This window comes from Theropithecus gelada, chromosome 9, assembly GCF_003255815.1.
Source record: "Theropithecus gelada isolate Dixy chromosome 9, Tgel_1.0, whole genome shotgun sequence".
Classification (NCBI taxonomy): domain Eukaryota; kingdom Metazoa; phylum Chordata; class Mammalia; order Primates; family Cercopithecidae; genus Theropithecus; species Theropithecus gelada.
This window is the reverse complement of record NC_037677.1, coordinates 20,270,869-20,290,776: the sequence shown is the minus strand read 5'-3', so window position 1 is coordinate 20,290,776 and position 19,908 is coordinate 20,270,869. Positions and strand designations below refer to the sequence as shown.

At 41.7% G+C, this 19,908-nt stretch overlaps 1 protein-coding gene across 1 annotated transcript in view; it reads right to left on the bottom strand.

Annotated features, from left to right (window-relative positions):
• LOC112630987 (supervillin-like) overlaps positions 1 to 19,908 on the bottom strand; it is a 150,377-nt gene that overhangs the window by 47,053 nt on the left and 83,416 nt on the right. The window contains exons 2-5 of the mRNA XM_025395512.1: positions 14,472 to 14,529; positions 8,530 to 8,621; positions 591 to 648; positions 323 to 474 (exon numbers count right to left, since the gene is read on the bottom strand). Of these exons, the coding sequence (XP_025251297.1) occupies positions 323 to 474; positions 591 to 598 (160 nt within the window). The 5' untranslated portion in view covers positions 599 to 648; positions 8,530 to 8,621; positions 14,472 to 14,529. The remainder of the gene's footprint in view (positions 1 to 322; positions 475 to 590; positions 649 to 8,529; positions 8,622 to 14,471; positions 14,530 to 19,908) is intronic.

Sequence of the window (19,908 nt, the reverse complement as noted above, 5' to 3'; positions counted from 1 at the left end):
ATAGTGAGACTCTGTCTCTACAAAAATGTTTTTTAAAAAAATTAGCCAGGTGTGGTGGTGCAAGCCTGTAGTCCCAGCAACTCAGGAGGCTGGGGCGGGAGAACCCTTGAGCTTGAGCCCAGGAGTCAAGGCTGCAGCGAGCTATGATCATACTCCTGCATTCCAGCCTGTGTGACAGAGTGAAACCTTGTGTTAAAAAAGTTATATCCACACAATTCACTTCTGTGGAATATCTCACGTTCTGATACCACTGGGTGGAAAAGGCGACGTGTAACCAGCCAGGCAGCCTGCTGGAAAATGGGCCACCCAGCTCCACGCTCACCGATGTGGGGGCTGGCAGGGTCGCTGGCTCGCATGTATCGAGGGGTGTCTTCCTCCAGCAGGCGGTGAGTCACCAACCCTGTGCAGCTCTGCAAGAGGATGGGCTGGGTGTCATTTTCAATCCCTTCCAGGCGCCTGGCAATTCTTTCTTTTCTGTGAGATACACCACAAGAGGCAGAGTGAGCAACAGCGATCGAGTCTAAAGGAAAGCAGAATACTGCTTTGCCAAGCTCTCTTCTATTTCCTAATTCCCACTATAAAGATCTTACCTTTTCATTTCTAAGAATTCTTTTTTCTTTGGTTCAAAGATTTGTCTTAATTCTGCAACTAGAAGAAAACCAAAAAAGAACAAAATATAGTATTAGTAGTCATGCGCTCATTTTATTCACTCACGCAACATCTTTATTGAACTGCAAATTTCAGTTCTTGGTTCCTATGTAACAGTGACATGCAAAACTGACCAAGTTCCTGCTTTCTTGGAGACTGTTTCCTAGTAGGGGAGGCAGATGCCAAATGAATAAGAGTGTGTGCACGCGCACACACACACACACACACTAGGATGCATCATTCTCTTCTAAGGTCAAGTTGAATATTTGATGCTCATAAAAATGACTGAGTTATCAAGGCAAAGTGAAGTCATGCTCATTCAATATACTGTACAATATGAAATAAATATGTAATCCATTTAAAATTACGTACATTAAAATAATTTAAATAGAATGCTTTGTTGTATATACATTGCAACACCTATATAGGTGACTCATGTAAATGTCACATATATAGATTGGCTAAGAAGTAAAATACAGGGTAAAGGAGAAGGTTTTATTTCATCTAGGGGAATCCAGGGAGACCTGACGAGCAAGGTCTCTCTAGGAAAGTATTTTAGGGAGAAATCTCAATAACTGTTTCTAACTTTTGTTTGGTTTAACAAAGTATTCTAAGCTTTTACTACGGAAATCATTTACAGAAGCATAGACTAGGAGTGTGAACCCCACAGGGCCATCCGCAAGCTACAAGCATGAACTCACGGCGGCTCCTCCTCCTCCCTCTCATGGAATCTGTCAATGGCTGTAACTATCTGATTGTTTCCCACAGTGCCTAAAGTGGCTGCTCAATTAGCTACAGTTTAGATGAACACAGGTCCTCCGCCTCCCTGCACAAGCTTTTGCTGGAAGGAAATGTTAACATTGGTTTCCTTGCTATAATTTAGGTGGATGATGGGCAAGGTAATTACCCCAATGTTTCTGGCAGCATTGGAGAAACAGAACAAACGATGTGCTGAGGTTGGGAGGTTCTCACATGACACTGACCACCAGCATATTACTGAGATGCCAGACAACTGTTTCTTTGGATAAATGGCCAAAGTTCATGGAGAATAAAGATCTCTCTTTTTGCCTCCTCCTCAATAGCTTAAATTAATAAGGGTACATCTGAGTGACTCCTATGAAAGACTCAGAATGGGGTGGGAGAAAGAGAGAGGGGTGGCCGGACAGCCCGGGGCCAGGGCCAATGAGAAGTTTTGAAAGGCTGAGTCACAGGAGAAACTCAAAGGAATTTGGTTTTCGACTGCTTCAATTTCCTTTTTCTTTTCTCTAAGTGGTAATTTTTAGTAATGAGTCAAAACTACACACACACACACACACACACATGCACGCATACACACACAAAGTTTTATATTGCCCTTTGTGTTCAGGGATTGAAGCCTTGTTTTTCTTCATTTATTTTTTAAGTGATAGCCATCTTAAAACTTCAGTTGAATTGGCTTTTGTTAGGGTAGCTGGCTTCGTAGAAACAAAACCTCTCTCCCTCTGACTTCCAAAGGTCTCCCAGTTGGCCTCCCCAGGAACCAGCGTAGCTGGAGGCAGAGAAGTCCTCCTTCTAATTATGTTGCTATTTAGAAGACAGGGGTATAGTGAGAATGGTGCACCCTGCCATGCGGCCTTGGGAGAGGAGGCTTGGTCAATAACAACAGCTTCCCTGTCAACAAATTAGCCCACGTGAAGATTATGGTGATAAAACTTTAATGGCTGATAGGACATATTTTCAAAATATTTTCAAGGATGACAAAAACCAAAGGGTTTTATTTAATTATTTAAACCCCAAAGAGAAGAGTGGAGCCCTGTTTTTCAAAAGACCACTCAAGGAGCTATCGACACCAAATTCCAAGGGTGCCTAAAAGGTACGACTTGAACCCATACCTCAAACCCCAACTGAGAAACAGAAAATATTATTAGGGTCCTGAGTAGCATAATCACATCCCCTCCTCTCCCCTCCCTTCTCCTTCTCTTTCTTTTCTTTGCTCCCCCCTCTCTTTCTTTTTGAGACAGGGTCTCATTCTGTCACCCAGGCTGGAGTGTAGAGACATGATCTCAACTCACTGTAGCCTCAACTTCCCAGACTCAAGTGATCCTGCCAACTCAGCCTCGCAAGTAGGTGAGATGACAGGCACGTACCACCACGCCTGGCTAGCTTTTGGTTGTTTTTTGTGGAGATGGAGTTTCGCTATGTCATCCAGGATGGTCTTGAACTCCTAGGCTCAAGGGATCTGCCCGCCTCGGCCTCCCAAAGTGCTGGGATTGCAGGCGTGAGCCACCGCACCTGGCCTAAAATGTCCCTTTTCTCACCCCACGTTATTTCAACTGGATAAGTCATCAAAACCGTTAATATGCAGAGTATCATGTAACTTCCACTGGAAAAAGTTAAGATAGACTTTTCTTGGTTCTAATTAGAGACTGTTGAAAATCACTTTCATTTCATCCAAGTTTTAATTAATTTAACAATTTTTCCATAGAAATGCAACTAAAGGCACTTTAAAAAAAGATTACAACAGTGTATGGAAAAGCAAAGCAACATGTTGCTTCCTGCAAGTCTCGATTTACCGTATTCCAGAAGGAAAGATCTAGTTGGGAGACTGTGCAAGCCTCCCGTCCACAGGAAAGGCAGACTTTCCCACTGCCCTTCCAGGGAACACTGCCCTATGATAGCCATCCACTTCCGGGCATAAGACAAGACATTCTCAGGACAGGATCTAGCAGACACACAGATGGACCTCATCGGGGTCATGGGCTGAGGAGGCTGGCTCTGGAGAGCTCCCAGATCACTATGGAAGTGCTAATGGTTTCTGAGTGGGAAGTGGCCTTGCTGTAAGCTCTGTACCACGGATGTTGAATGTCCTAGGTTCTCCTAGTGATGCTAAATCACCCCCAGTTGCTGTGACACAAAAATATCCTCATATATTTCTAAAGCCCCTTAGGGATTGTCCTAGATTGAGAACCATTGAGAATCACTGATCCCCCAGTATTACAATTTCAAATACACAGCCTGTGCCTTAGACACCCAGGCCCTAGGTTACACAGCACAGACGCCACTAGCCCAGCACTGCACTCTTCTCAGTCAAGCCCAGATTCAACGCAAAGCTATGCCAAATCTATTGCTCCTGGAAGCTAGAATCCATCAACATAGTGGGTACTTGAAGGGACACCTTAGGGTCCTCTCTGATCATTCACCGAGGAATTAAATGAGCTCATAAATTAAATTGTCCTTTAAATGTATTAGTGAGCTTATTACTTCTTAGTGGAAACCTATAGTGAATTTTTAAAGGAAAATTAAAAAGTCTCTCTAGAAAACAAATGATGTCCTCTCAGTCTATTCTTTCTAGCAAATATATTTTTAATTACCAACATATGCCTCATTCCTATAGAAACGGGATTTTAAGAAATGAGGTACAAGACAAAAAGAAGCAACAGAGAGACATTTGGAGTTTTGCCTCTTTTCCCCAAATCTATACTAACATGTAATATAATTAGTGTGTAACTAATGTGTATTATATTACATATCTGTTTTATATTATTATTTATAATAATAGCCAGGCATGGTGGATCGTGCCTGTAATCCCAGCACCTTAGGAAGCTGAGGTGGGCGGATCACTTGAGGTCAGGCGTTTGAGACTAGCCTGACTAACATGATGAAACCCTGTCTCTACTAAATTTACAAAAAATTAGCTAGGCCTGGTAGCATGTGTCTGTAATCCCGGCTACTCGGGAGGCTGAGGCAGGAGAATTGCTTGAACCTGGGAGACAGAGGTTGCAGTGAATCAAGATTGTGCCACTGCACTCCAGCCTGAGTGACAGAGCATGATTCTGCCTCGAAAAAAATATATATATATAAAATATGATTTATATGTGTTATATTATTATATAAACCAAGTTTTATATTATTTTATATTATTATTAATCATATAAAACATGTTTTTGTACTATTATTAGCATAAAGCCAGTACTAAAAACATCATGCATGAAAGTCACCATTGCTGTGGAAATCTGTGTTGTAACTCTGTTGTTTTATTTATAAAGCCTACCTACAGTTCTACCAAAGTTACCTTCTGATTGATAATCTTGAAGGTTTCTGTTTTTAAAACTTCAAAAAAATTTTTTGTAATATCAGACATACAGAAAATGTAAGAGATATCCTTCATAATATGTTAACATTTTACTACATTGGGTTTATTTTTATTCTTTTTTTCTCTCTCTTAAGTATATTTATATGTGCATATGTCTGCGTGCATACATACATAATATTTTTTCTGAACCATCTGAGTCAATTGCAGCATGAGGCCCCTTTATCTCTAAATTCTTCAGTGTGCATTTCTTAACAAAAAAGAATAAGGATGCTCTTTAAAATTAGGTTCACCAGCTATAATTCAATGATTATATGCTGTGTCATAATTATAATTAATATACGGTTCATGTTCAGTAATAGTAGTTATTATGCAATCCAGATATAAATAAGCATCGATGGTCTAATTTCCATTATAATAAGACATTTTCTACTTTGCTTTCAAATACATTAGGACTTCTAAACATATCCATATGTCCCTTGTTTTACCTGTTTCATGGTCTGTTACTCTTCTTTGAGTGATTCGGAGTGGTACCACTGTGGCAATATGGACTCTATGAGTCTATTTCTTTAGTTATTTCTAATGGGAGCTGGAGGTTAGTTTTCAAGTAAGGTGATTTAAGGAAATTTGACAGCAGAGCTGTAATACTTCATAAGTTATTTACAACCACCTACTATGCTTTGCAATAAGACTATATAACACCAATATTCTGGACAATTTGGTCTGCAGGGTGCTTTTCTTAGGAAACAGTTTATTCCCTTAGCTCTAAGAAACAGACGGTTTCTGGTTAAGACATTGTTGAGTTCAGTCCTCCAAACGTGAGCACAGTAGAACCTTCCAAAGAAATATAAGTGGCAGCGGTACTGCCAAGAACACTTCTCTCCTCCTTCACGCGACAGCCCAAGAGCCCAGGCCAGATCCGGAATATTCTGATCTTACTTCCCACAGGAGTAAAGCCCTTTCACTTTTACTCTTGGATGGCAGCCACTAATATAAAGACAAGCAGCTCATAAACCAAGCAATTACAAACTAGAGGAATAAGGGGAGGGGTGACGGCTAAAGCGTTTCTTTACGGAGTCATGAAAATGTTCTAAAACTGGCTGTGCCGATGGAGGCAGAACTCTGTGAATTGCTAAAACCGACCGAATGGCATACTTCAAAGGATAGGATTGCATGGTATGTGTGCTGCATCTTAATAAAGCTGCTAAAGAAAGTGGAGTAATATATTTGGTCCACGTCACAATTCCTAAACAAAAAATCTTTTTTTTAATATTATAGAAGTTATATAGGTAAAGATTTTTAATCCCTTGATTACTTGTTTGTGATACACACTTACAGGAAGTCCTGTAGAGAAAAAGTAACAACCACTTTAATGCCCAGTTTCACAGGAAATGAACAGAAAGAGACTTCTATAAACTTATCACACATAAAACTTGATGTCATTCAAATAAAATTATAACCAAATCCCTTTTTAACATAATATTGCTAAGAGCTGACACATAAAATCATTAATACATGTGTTAAATCAGAGAAACAATGAAATTGCTGGTCTTTCCAAATCTTCCTATTTTTTCTCATAAAAAGCAAAGATATACGAAATAAGACTGTAGAGAATTTAGGTGAAATTCAGGGGACATGGGGCACTGGCACCTTTTTTTTTTGAGACAGAGTCTTGCTCTGTTGCCCTGGCTGGAGTGCAGTGGTGTGATCTTGGCTCACTGCCATCTCCGCCTCCAGGTTTCAAGCGATTCTCCTGCCTCAGCCTCCTGAGTAGCTGGGACTTCTTGCCCAGCTAATTTTTTGTATTTTTAGTAGAGACGGGGTTTCACCATGTTAGCCGGGATGGTCTTGATCTCCTGATCTCATGATCCGCCCGCCTCGGCCTCCCAAAGTGCTGGGATTACAGATGTGAGCCGCCTTGCCCGGCGGGTGCACTGGCACTTTTAAAGCATGTTTTAAGGATTTAAGGGACCATGTTACTTTAGAAACATCAATCTGGTGAATACACGAAATCATCATCTTCGATTTGTAAAAATTATTTTTTATAATCATTTATGAGAAAATTTTTAATACAACTGGCTAATAAGCTTAGGTGTTCTAAAAGTTTATTACAGATGAAGTTACCATTTATTGAACCTTAAGGAACCTAACATTTCATACTGCTTTTGATTTTTCTGCTCGTAATATTGCCTGTGGTATTATGCATCAAATGAAAGAACTGGGATAGAGAAGGGGAAAGAGGGACGCTTCTGACTGGTAGAAACAACCTCTGCTAGGTAGAACTTCGCCTAATCAACTCTTCTCAGCTATTGCTGATATCGATTTGTTCATTCTTATACTTTGTTTTGATCATCTGCATAGGTTTTAAGCACTTTAGTTTGGCTCAGATGAAACTGGTTTTTTTTGTCTTTCACAGAGAGTCCTAAACATCGGCAGAGTCATTCCATTTGACAGCCGTTCTATGCCCCACCTGCACCCGTCCTACGCCCCACCTGCACCCATCCTACCTGGACACGAGGCCACTGGCTTGCCTTGAAAACTCTGATGCGAGCACAGTGTGGATCACCTCATTTCCAGGTAGCATGAACGATTAATTTTCTTTTTGAAACGAAATCTCATCTGCCTTCTTGTAATTCTATACATTATTCTTACTTTTGCCTCTGGAGCGACATAGAATAAAGCTATATTCCAGCTGACAGTGTTGTCAGTTCTTGAGAATTGCCACATGTCCCTGTCTGGGTTTTCCTCACCAGGCCAAATCCCCGGAGTCTTTCAGACATCCACCCTATCAGACTATGCCTTGGCCCATCATCCGTTCAGTTCCTCAGATATATTCCAATTCAGCAGCGGGCCTTTTTTACTGGATTTACTTTCTATTAAAAGAATATGTTGTTTGGTCTAATTTCTTTGGGGCATGCTTTTTGCTTTTTCTTTCAGAGTAGAAAAAATCTGTCCTTCCATCAAATCTGTTTCTTCCCCTGGAAGGTCTCCACAGCTCAGTCAGGATGAAGTGAGCCTGGACCAATGATCGTTCCCTGTGCTGGTGTTACAGTTACAAAGACCAGGTGATGTTTCCATCATTTCACAGGAAAAACTAGGGGGAATTGGTTTATAGTGGTGCAGACATTTTACTGCATGTGCGCCTTGACCAGTGGAAACAGTAATTCACCAAACACATGTGAGTGCCTGCCTGGGGAAGAAGAAAGATGGTCATGATATAGTCTGAACGGGCTGTTCGCAGCCCAGCAGGGAAGCTACAAGATGTTAAATGCAAAAGCCCTGGCCGGGCGCGGTGGCTCACGCCTGTAATCCCAGCATTTTGGGAGGCCGAGGCGGGCAGATCACGAGGTCAGGAGATCGAGACCATCCTGGCTAACACGGTGAAACCCCGTCTCTACTAAAAATACAAAAAATTACCTGGGTGTGGTGGCGGGCGCCTGTAGTCCCAGCTACACGGGAGGCTGAGGCAGGAGAATGGCGTGAACCCGGGAGGCGGAGCTTGCAGTGAGCCCAGATCGCACCTCTGCACTCCAGCCTGGGAGACAGCCAGACTCTTGTCTCAAAAAAAAAAAAAGAAAACTAAAATTAAAGGGCAAGAAAGAGTAGAAAATTAAAGGGCAAGAAAGAGTAGAAAGGTGAGGATTAAAAATGCATGGAGACGGCAGGGAATTGAAGCTAATTCTTGGAGGAGGCAGGAAGGGCGGCAAAGGAGACTGTAAGCTGGAGGTTAGGGAGAGAGTTCTGCTCAAGGAAATTCGGACAACACAATAGCATCTACCTAGACCTGGTTGGTCACTTAGGAACAGCCTTACCTTTAGGAAGTGCAACTAAAAGCTTAGCATCAGTTCCTCTTTTGTGGTTAGCGAGCTGTTCTTTATCTTCGAGTGAGAACTCCTTCTGAAAACTAAAAATTACTCCATTAATAAAGTTAAGTCCGTTTAAATAAAGATATATAAGTGAAAAAATGCAGAACATAAAAATTATGATATTGTTCCACATCATTAAATATGTATACATAGATCGCAGGTAAAACATTTTATATTGGGGAGTAAATTGGTAACTTTTTTCACGTATTTATATTTCTGTAAATATTGTGATTTTTTGTGCAACTAAGTAATTACAGCAGGATTGTCGGGTGGTGTGGTGTGTGAAGACATTGCTGAACTGGGAGTCGTGTGCTTTAACTCAGACTGACCACCTCTTCTTGACCTAAGAATAGCTGTGCAAGCTTGTATTAATTACTCAACCTCTCTGCGCTACAATTTCTTCTTCAGAAAATCAGTAACTTGTCTAGGTGATCTACACGCTGTCCTCCAGTGTTAAAATTACATTAAAGTAACATGCCTTCAAACAACCAAGGCATCAGAGCATGGTCAAAAGTTTGGAAAGCCTCATGAAGACTCGTGTTGGAATAAAAGAGGAAATGAAAGAGGAGAATAATAAAGGAAGTGAGCCCTTACTGTGGACCTTCCCCCATGTTAAGCACACCCCAGGTATCTCCTTAATTATCTCCCCAAGACCCTAGGAGGTATGAACTACTCAGCGGGGTGCTGATAAAGGTACAAATGGCCCTGACCTCTTGCCCCGCCCACCCAGGCCCTCCACCTGGCACCTGCTTTGTAGTATTGACTGGTGGTGTCAACACTCCCACCATGGCGGATCTCAGGCTCCCACAGGACTCACTGAACTCAAAGTCGGGAGAGAGGCATGCACGTCACGCTGCAGCACAACACCGGAACTAGTACCATCCTCAGTTTACAGATCCGGAAATTGTTACGTGATTTGTGCAAAGACTCATATTTGACAAGAAGAGGAGATGAGATTCAAATTCGTCTCCTAGTTTAATACCAGCCACAGTCACCCCAAGACTGCTGTGTACACAACTCCGTCTTTGATGTGCCCAGAGCAGGCAGGGCAGAGGGTGCTGCTGCCTCGAAGGAAGAAAACAAACCTGTGGAAACAGGGAACTGCAGTTCCTCAAGGTCAGTGTGACCTCCAGAGGGGTAAAAGATGGGCATGAAAAAGACTCACTGTGAAGCTGACCTTCCCCCTGTACGGGTGCATTTCCATAGAGGCCAAGGAAGAGACCGAGGAAGCCGCTGTGGGTACTGTGTAAGTGGGACAGCTGAATAACCTCTACCCTCTGTGTAAACTACACAGAAAGAACTTCCACACAGTCCAAAGCGTGGCCGCCATCCCGCGCTCCTAGAACCAAGCCCATCTGAAATCTTCGTCTTTCCATATCCAATGTAGCAAAGCTTATACTCCATAGGTAAGTGTTCACATTATTTAATGAAAAGTCTAGAGAATAATTAGGCTTCATAAGCCACACTCCAGATTGGCTGGAAGAGCCTAGGACACCGGCCTAGTCAGAAACTTGGAATTAGCACTGACTTCTAAACACTGAATTGTAAGGCAGTAACTACTGCTTTCAATGTAGAAACCTCAAAACATTAAATAATGTCAGAAATGTACTCGACTTAAGGAATGGCATGTTGTTTTAACTGATTATTTAATTGCTAATTTAAACATCTTGACAAAGCTCTATACTTTCTTTGGGAAACTAAAATATTTTCAGGAAAAAAAAAATTCTACATTAAAGTGAAATAATACAATCCCTGAAATATTTAGCTTGTTGGGCACTGACTTGGGGTACAAATGCTATATCTTATTTTCAGAAATAAACATCTGTGTGCCTTTATTTTCCTCTTTTTTTCTGTTTCTCAGAAAGCTCAATGGAGTCACTAATGAAAAGCAAGAAAGTGTCCCTGAGTTAAATACTCCGCTGAATTTACAGAGTGAGCTTTACGAGTCATCACCGAACACTGCCTGGCTCCACGGGCACTTATTTTCTCCAAACACACTACAGATAGTGCCAGCACCACGTGAAGTGCAGCCTTTTGATGGCAGGTCAGAAACCAAAGAAAACCCAAGTTCTAAGAGGAAAGTCTCTGATGCTTCTTAACGTGGTTCACTCGACATGCTGTTTCCTCCGCCTGAGCTCTCTCCTCTCCAGCCTCCTGCCGTCCTGTGGCTTTGTGTCGCTCCTCATCTGGACCTCAGTTGACTGGTCATGTCCTCAGGGCAGAGCACCTGGACCCACTGCCTATCCTGACCAGAACCCAAAGTATATTACACACCTCATTAACCCCAGCACTTTCTGGGGGCTGAGGCAGGAAGACTGTTTGAACCCAGGAGTTTGAGACCAGCGTGGTCAACATAGCAAGATCCCATCTCTTAAAAAAAAAAAAAAAAAAAAAAAAACAGGAAAATTAGCCAGGCACAGTGGCACAAGCCTGTAGTCCCAGCTACTCAGGAGGCTGAGGTGGCAGGATCCATTGAGCCTAGGAGTTTGAGGTTGCAGTAAGCTATGATCATTTCACTGTACTCCAGCCTGGGAGACAGAGTGAGACCCTGTCTGTTAAAAAATTAAATGATTGAATTAAAAATTATTTTTAAAAAATTAAAATATGTTGAATGAATGAACGACTACTACAAAACACTTCAAATGAATACTATAATTCACCCTGAAGTATTTTTTGTGTACTTTTTATGCAAAGTTGATGTGACGGCCAGGGGTAAAATCATTACAAACATTGAGAATAACTATAAGAGCATACGGTCAATAACATCAGTCATAAGCCCCTCCTCCTCCCTTCCATCTCACCCTCCCTCCTTTCCTTTCTTCCTTTCTTTCCTTCTTTCATCTTTGGATAGGACATAATTTGGAACACATCATCCCTTAGCACCTTCGCTCACCTTGCATACATGTGTGAAAAACTGGTGTAATTGCACGTGTTTGTAAAGTATCGATTTTAGAATCTGCAGCTTCCAGGTAAACATTTATTACTGAGTCCACACGGCTGTCATCACCCTCTGGTCCTGTCTCCGCTGCCTCTCTCCCCTGACTGTCTCCCCTGCTCCTGCTAAATGACTGGGGGGTTCTGAGAAAGCAGATGAGCAGGCAGGAGGAGCGGGAGCAGGCAGACTGGGCTGGAAAGTGTGGCTCTGGCTCAAGGCGGTGCCACAAGCTGTGATTGATGCAAGACCCCTCAAATCAACATGTGAAATCGAGTTTCTTTCTTTAAAAAAAATCGTGTTTCTTCCCTGAACTTTCTCTACCTGAGGGCACCGATCATCAGTGAAAACACAGGTAAGACGTGCTTGTAAAATTCAGGACGGTTCATCGGTGAGCACCTTTTCCGGCTCATCTAACGCTGATGAAACACAAGCACCTGGGAGGGTCCGGACTCTCCTCTCCTCTCTGCTTCTTCTGACCCAGAGGCTCCAGAGCAGGGAGACTGGTAGGGCCCATTACTAACGCACATGGACTGGTGACCCCAAAAGCATGGAGCTCTCAGATGCTGGATCCTGCCCTTCCTCCTCAGTCACCCCCCGAGGGACAAAGGGGTGCCTGCAGGGGCAACCTCTGCAGGCCTTGGTGTTTCACTAGAGCTCAACCAAAAGTAAGAGCCTATGTTTCAGTAGGGAGGCATCTCTCCATAGATACTAAAGTTAGTGCTGTCCACTTCATTTTCTGCATTTTGATTTTAGCTTTCTAACAGTGAGAAACACCTTTTGGATTTTTATCCAACTCTCTGTCTCCCCTGAAACGGCGCTCATTCTTTAGGACTGATTGTTTGTGCCACCACCCCCCTTCCTCTGCTTCTAAGAAGAGAATGCCCCCTGCTTCCATGACAATTTTTCTTTTAAATGTGTCCCATTAACCTACTTAAATGCCTACCCGTAGCAACAGGGGGAATTTTATTAAAGGGAGAGCAGGAAACTCCGCTGTTATCATCTCTATTTTTCACAACGTGGAAATGCTACTATTACAAGGACTGTGCAGCACCCACACAGTGTAAGTCTCCTCCACAATCTGTTCATTCCCCTACTGAAGTTTAAATTACAAGATATGGGAGATGAAGCCCCTTTAGCTCATATTTTCGTCTCTTTTAGCTGGTGTCTGGTTGACTAGATTTCTTTTAAGGAAGCAGGCTCTTGTACCTCCAGCCTATTTTACACTTAGCACCATAGCACATAGGCTGTCATTTTACTAGGTATGCATGACGTAACACCCATGATTTGAGAACAGCTGTGTCTGTTTGAGTCTCTGTCCACTGACGTGTGTGACTTTCATATTGCATGCTTTTCCTATCCTTGAATAAGGAATGCCTTCCTGTCTCTTGTTTCCTTAATCACTTATTAGCTCCATGACAGTTAAATCAACCTACTAGGGACATATTAGAAAACAAGCCGGGGTCAGGAGCAGTGGCTCATGCCTGTAATCTCAGCACTTTGGGAGGTCGAGGCGGGTGGATCATGAGGTCAGGAGATCGAGACCATCCTGGCTAACACGGTGAAACCCCGTCTCTACTAAAAATACAAAAAAATTAGCCAGGCGTGGTGGCGGGCACCTGTAGTCCCAGCTACTCGGGAGGCTGAGGCAGGAGAGTGGCGTGAACCTGGGAGGCAGAGTTTGCAGTGAGCCGAGATTGCGTCACTGCACTCCAGCCTGGGCGACAGAGCAAGACCGTCCCCCCCCATCAAAAAAAGAAAGAAACCAAGCCTCAGATCCTATTAAAACACGGCCAAGATGAGAAATAGAGATGATGGATGCATCCCATTAAAAAAGTAACGTTTTGTGAGTCAGTTAAGACAGCCTCACTGATGACTCTGGATCATCACTGCTCTAATTAACCTTATACTTAGATGTGCTGCTTGATGATATTGTGTGTAAAAATTAAATAAAGCATAAACATTTAAAAGATGCGGATGAATTACACCAAGGATTTGTCCCATCCAGTGTGTTTGCAAGATCAACTGGCATTTTCAAATGCAGAGCAGGCTCAGCCTGAGGAGGACAGAAGTTAGACCCCTGTCTATTCTAATGTTGTTGAAATGCAAATCCTTTTTGGTCAAGGAACAATGTCATAATACCTGAGGCACAAGAGCAACTGTGTGGAAATTGGAGCTGGGCCCTTCCACTATAGTAAAGCACAGATTGAGACCTTTGCCTGACTGTGTAGCGGACAACTTTGTGCCTCCATCTGAAAATATCAAACTCTATTAATATAGGCAACAATCTACTAAAAAGTACCTGAGATACAGCTACTGTGTATGGCACAGGCATTCATTTCCACGTTCTCTTACATCCATGATGATGTGTCACGGAGTTGTAGCACATTAGGTCAATCAAATTAGCACCCATAATATTCTGGGGCCAAGGGGATTGGAAGTACAGAAAGGTTAAGAGAGAGAGAGATGGAAAGACCAGGGAAGAATAACTCAAATGGGTGGATGGACGGATGGACGGATGGATGGATGGATGGATGGATGGATGTGTGTGTGTGTATGTCTATGGAAAAAGGAAGGGAGGGAGGGAGGAGAGGAAGCAAGGAGGAAGGAAGAGGGAGGAGAAACAAGTTTAAACCATTTCTAAAAAGAATCTAGCTCCCTTCTTTGATGGACAGATTGCAAAAGGACAGTGCCTGCTTAGAGGCAGGTGTGAGAAAGAAAAGATAATAGTCCTTTAAAAGTTTGCAATGACAAGAGACACCCAGATTCTGTTCTCCAAATAGTTTCCATAAACAGAATTAAATACAAAGATTCCTTTGCTTCATAAATTTTAATAAATCAATAGAAAACATATTGCCAAACATTTAAACTCATGAGTTAGACATTCAAGAGAATAATTTTAAAAGCTACAACAAATCTTTAAAATTTCACAGTCGTTGAGACAAGGCTACTTTACCTTGAAACTTTCCTTTGACGTGGGAATCCAACGAAGCTTAAGTTTTTCTTGTTGAAGTCTAAGGGAAAAGAAATAATGTAACATTGAAATAGTTATGCAAATTGTTAAAAATCCAATGAGAAAAAACTCTCCAAACTCCTTTTGAACATATAATTTAAGAAAAAGAAAACCGTTAACCAAACAAAAAATAGAAATGCAAAAATGACACCTTCTAAGAATCAGATTCCACATGGAAATGTACATAGGCAAGTTTTGCTTTTCTCTTCCAGAAAGCAGCCAACATACTCCACGGGTAAATGAAAATAATAACAACAATAATAACAATAATACTTCTAACATAGTTAGTTCAATGTTACCATTTAAATTTTTTATGGCAGCAAGAATAACTCAAAGCAATTAAATACTAAATAACACAGCTATATACTCAGGAATAGAGAAGAAAAAAAGCAATTTTGGTCCAGGTAACAAGAAATGTTTGAGATGCCTTTAAAGAATGGGGGTGGGGTCTAAAGAGCAAAGGACAACTCAACTGTGTCTTTTGCTCTCATTAAAATCTAAACAATAACAACTAATAAAAATAACCATTTATTTGTATTTTGAAGACAAGATATGTATTATGTAAAGACAGCTGGTAACAATTCTATACAGGAAAAACACATCCCAAATGAACAGGTTAATCAAAACCAGGCACAGATAAAACTTACAACCAGTCTAATGGCATGTAATCTGTTTTACAGCCTTTGGCTTACAGCATTTGTTCACTAAGAAAACCACAAATAGACCATTTACAGAAACTTCTTCCCCTAAGGAAGTGCCTTTTGCTCTTTAATATTTAGGGGCAGAAGCCTGAGGAAAAATAAGTACAAAATATATCAGATGCTGACACTTCATTATCCATCAAAATACATCCTCAGTCCTGGAATTTGGAACTGTGGCCAACTAAAGAAATACAATAAAATGAAAGATATAATGCCAGCAAAACATCTAAGCTTTTCTCCTAACTATACAAGTTTCTTGTTATGTAATTAACAAAAGAGAAATCAATTCACAAAACTATCAAGTGCGGTAGGAGAAAATTCCTGAATCTGAGGTCTGAATTGTTCAAGTCACTTCCCAATAGTGCATTTGAGCTGGAAAACAGTTTTGATGTATCACGGCTGAGTTTCAAATGTGATACTCAAAATAACCTTAGCGTTTCATTTTTGTTCAATCAGTAAACTGAACATGCCACACCACTTTGGTAGTTAAATTGAGAGCATGTATTTTCCTCTGGGCTGGAAGAAAGCCACTGAAAAGACAGTATCTTCTTCCAAACTGTCTCACATGAAGAGTTAATAAAAAGACACTACGCACCACTGCCTACTGGAAAGAATTTAGTATGTATAGCATTTGATTTAGAAAAATATTTTAACTAAAGTGCAGCACATCTAGAATTTGATCCAAAGTGTGGGCATTCTGATTGCATTTGCAATTTTTCCTACATAAAGGTTTCAGTGGTTTCGTAATAACTTTAACTTACTAAGGGAAAAAAAATTCACATTATCAACAGTCACAGGATAAGCTCAGTTATAAACTCAATTAGCTATTTAAAGTGTCTTTTGAGAAATGTGTATAAGTAACTGAACACAGGAGAATACATAGGGCAAAATAGAGGACCCCAAGCATTCATTATGTTATAAAATCCATACATAAGAGCATTTCATGTTTATCTTGCCTTACCTTGTTTCTCAGAGAATTTGAAAGCTCCCAAATAGCTGGAAAAACCTGGGCTTCTGAACATGGCTGCACACAGAAGGCTCAGTCACACAGCCTGCTCTACAGCTAATTCTCAGCCAGCAACGACCTTCGTCTGGTCTAAGCAAAACTGGGTTGAGATTTTTCACAGTGCAGGACTAGAGCGACCAGGCACTTGTGTCTTTGAGCCTGTGGTACACGAGAAGCAAGAGGCCGCTGGCTGAAACAGCTCAGACCCCATAATCAGATTACGAACAGAAATTAAGCCTGGAGGCGCTGCAACAGACTGGAGCCCAGTGATGGGACGTGCGTGATGTAGATGACCAAGGCAAAGCCATGGCGCATCCCAGCATTTGCTCCGGCTAAGGAGACAGTGCTGCAACCTAACCATCATCGGAGGAGTCAAATACAACTTCCTCTCCCTGCAGACACAGACACAGAGAAAAACCTACAGAGACCCTCGTGTACTGGGAAGAAGGGACGCTTGAGTATTTCCAGGCTGCTCCAAGTCTGGCTTTGGCTAAGTTAAATGAAGTATTTCACCTTACAGAGAGCCAAAAACCCATACTTAAGATTTATGAACAACATATGAGTGAAACTGTGGGAAAAGAAAGGGCAGATATTACTAGAGATTCAAAATTTTAATCTGAGGTAGAAGCTATTAAGTTAAGCTTTGCCTATTAGATTGCCCCCTGTTTAATTTTAACCACAATATGTAGTCGGTGAGCTCAAGCAATGTTCATGCAATTCCAAGAAAAATTCGCAATAATCACAGACTGACTGTACAGAAAAATGGGCCATTCAAGAGAACCAAGAGAAATGGTCTCATTTGCAAGCTAAGGAAATAGGGCTAGACAAGTAGCTTGCTCCTGGATAGACAACTGTTTGGTGATGGAGCTATGGGATCTTGGGGAGGTGGGTTCAAGACTGTGATTCACCACACCCCCACCTAGGAGCAGGGACTCTGAGTTTGTCTTTGTATCTTTAGTTCTGGACACTACCTGGTGCACAGTAGGTCTGCAGGAAATGTTTGCTGAATGAACATAGGAAATCATCAGATAATCTCTTCTAAAAGCTAGAGATCTCCTTCTAAAATGGGTGCCTAGAGTTAGTATCCTGTGTTCAAATCAGGTGGACTTAGACTAATTTGTAAAATACAAGCACACTTAAAGTGAAAATGAAGAATTATTTGCCAAATTAATAAAGACACATAAACACAAGGTACATCAACCCTGGGTACTAGAGGGGTCAGTGGTGGCATTTTTGCCATTTTTCTCCACACTCATTACACTGTAGTCATACAATCAGGAAAAACTATGGCAAATAGGATAGTCAAAAAAAACTCAGCGAGGAACAACGTACCTTGGATAACTAAACCAGAAACTTCATGGTAAGGTCACAGATAATTAGCAACGAAAAGAAAAACGAGAGTATTGGGAGGAGAAGAGGAAGGGGAGGAAATAGCAGAAGCAACTGATGTGGAAATAAAGAGATGAACCAGGCATGGTGGCTGACGCCTATAATCCTGAAATTTTGGGAGGCCAAGGCAGGAGGATCACTTGAGTCCAGGGGTTCAAGACTGGCCTGGGCAACATGGCAAGGCCCTGTCTCTAAAAAAAATAAAAAATGGGCCGGGCGCAGTGGCTCAAGCCTGTAATCCCAGCACTTTGGGAGGCCGAGGCGGGTGGATCACGAGGTCAGGAGATCGAGACCATCCTGGCTAACATGGTGAAACCCCGTCTCTACTAAAAATACAAAAAACTAGCCGGGCGTGGTGGCGGGCGCCTGTAGTCCCAGCTACTCGGAGGCTGAGGCAGGAGAATGGCGTGAACCTGGGAGGCGGAGCTTGCAGTGAGCCGAGATCGCGCCACTGCACTCCAGCCTGGGTGACACAGCGCGAGACCCCGTCTCAAAAAAAAAAAAAAAAAAAATGAGCTGGGTGTGGTGGTGCACACGTACAGTCCCAGCTACTTGGGAGGCCGAGGCGGATGGATCACTTGAGCCCGGGAGGTCAAGGCTGCAGTGAGCCATGGTTGCACCACTGCACTCCAGCCTGGGCAACAGAGTGAGATCCTATCTCAAAAAAAAAAGAAAGAAAGAAAAAAAAAAGAATAGAGAGATAGGATGAAATAATATACATGTTGACATGTTGATAAATAATCCTTTATAAAGAATGTAACAGTTTATGGAACAGAGTGTCACTGCTCATCACCCTTTCTGTGCTTGAAAATCACTCTTCCCATAGAATTCTCAATTACAGTTATCCTAAAAGAATCTAAAGGCTTATTTTGAATTATTATTAAGGAATAAGTCTATTCTAATTTTTTTTTTCAAATTTTCCTGTCACTTGCTTTTCCTTTTCTTCTTTTTTTTCAACATTTATTTTAGATTAAGGGGTACACGTGCAGGTTTGTTACATGGGTACATTGAGTGATGCTGAGGTTTGGGGTACAGTGGGTCCCATCACCCTGATATTGAGCATAGTACCCAATTGTTTGTTTTCCAGCCCTCGCCCCCTTCCCTTATTTGAAATTTTGAAAGTAAAATTCCAGTACAGAATTTTCTTAATTGTTGGGTGTTCTCTTTAAGTTGGTAACAGAGTCTTACCAGAATTCTTTGCCTCACCCATGGATTATGATACAAAGCAAACTGATTTAAATATGACATAATTGTTGAAAGGAAAAAGCACAACATTCTTTATGAAATTATGGATATAAAATTTAATCTATTATTTAAGCATTCTATCAATATGAAACCAAATAAGACTGTGAAGAAAAACCTCTATTTTATGTTAATAGAAAGTATCTTTGAAAAACTTTCATTTACTCTCCAATAATTATAATGAATTATTATTTTTAATTTTTCCACCTGACATTCAAAAATTATTACTATTATTATTATCATTATTGTTTTAGGCTAGCTCATTCACACAGGAGAGCTACAAAATACCCAAACATTTCCTCACATCATTCTGTAGGTTAACATATTTATTTGCAGATAATTCTAAGTTGTGATTGTGACTTTTTTTTTCCCCACTCTTGTCACCCAGGCTGGAGTGCAATGGCACATCTTTTGGGTCACTGCAACCTCTGTCTCCTGGGTTCAAGTGATTCTCCTGCCGCAGCCTCCTGAATAGCTGAGATTACAGGCGCGCGCCACCATGTCCAGCTAATTTTTGTATTTTTAGTAGAGATGGGGTTTCGCCATGTTGGCCAGGCTGGTCTCGAACTCCTGACCTCAGGTGATCTGCCCACCTTGGCCTCCCAAAGTGCTGGGATTACAGGTGTCAGCCACCGCGCCCAGCCTGTGGCTTTCTCAAATTTCAGGGAGAAGACGATTTAACTGAGCGCTGATGGTGGTGTATTCCCTCTTCAATAGCATCACACAGCCACCAGCTCAGCATGAATGCACAAAGTTCCCTGCTGCTGTGTCCACTGAGAAGCACTAATCTTGCTCAGGGCAATGCTTTATGGAAGTACCATATTTTACTGGATATTTTTAAGGTTGTAATCTTTAACTAAAGAGAAGTAAAAGCAACTATTTAAGTTGCCTTTAGACGGGCATGCAAACCTGCTTTAGGAGAAGGGGTAAAACCATGTGCCTGGGAGAGGCTGAGGGAGGTCACTGTCACAGCATGTCATGGAACATGGTCNATGTGCCTGGGAGAGGCTGAGGGAGGTCACTGTCACAGCATGTCATGGAA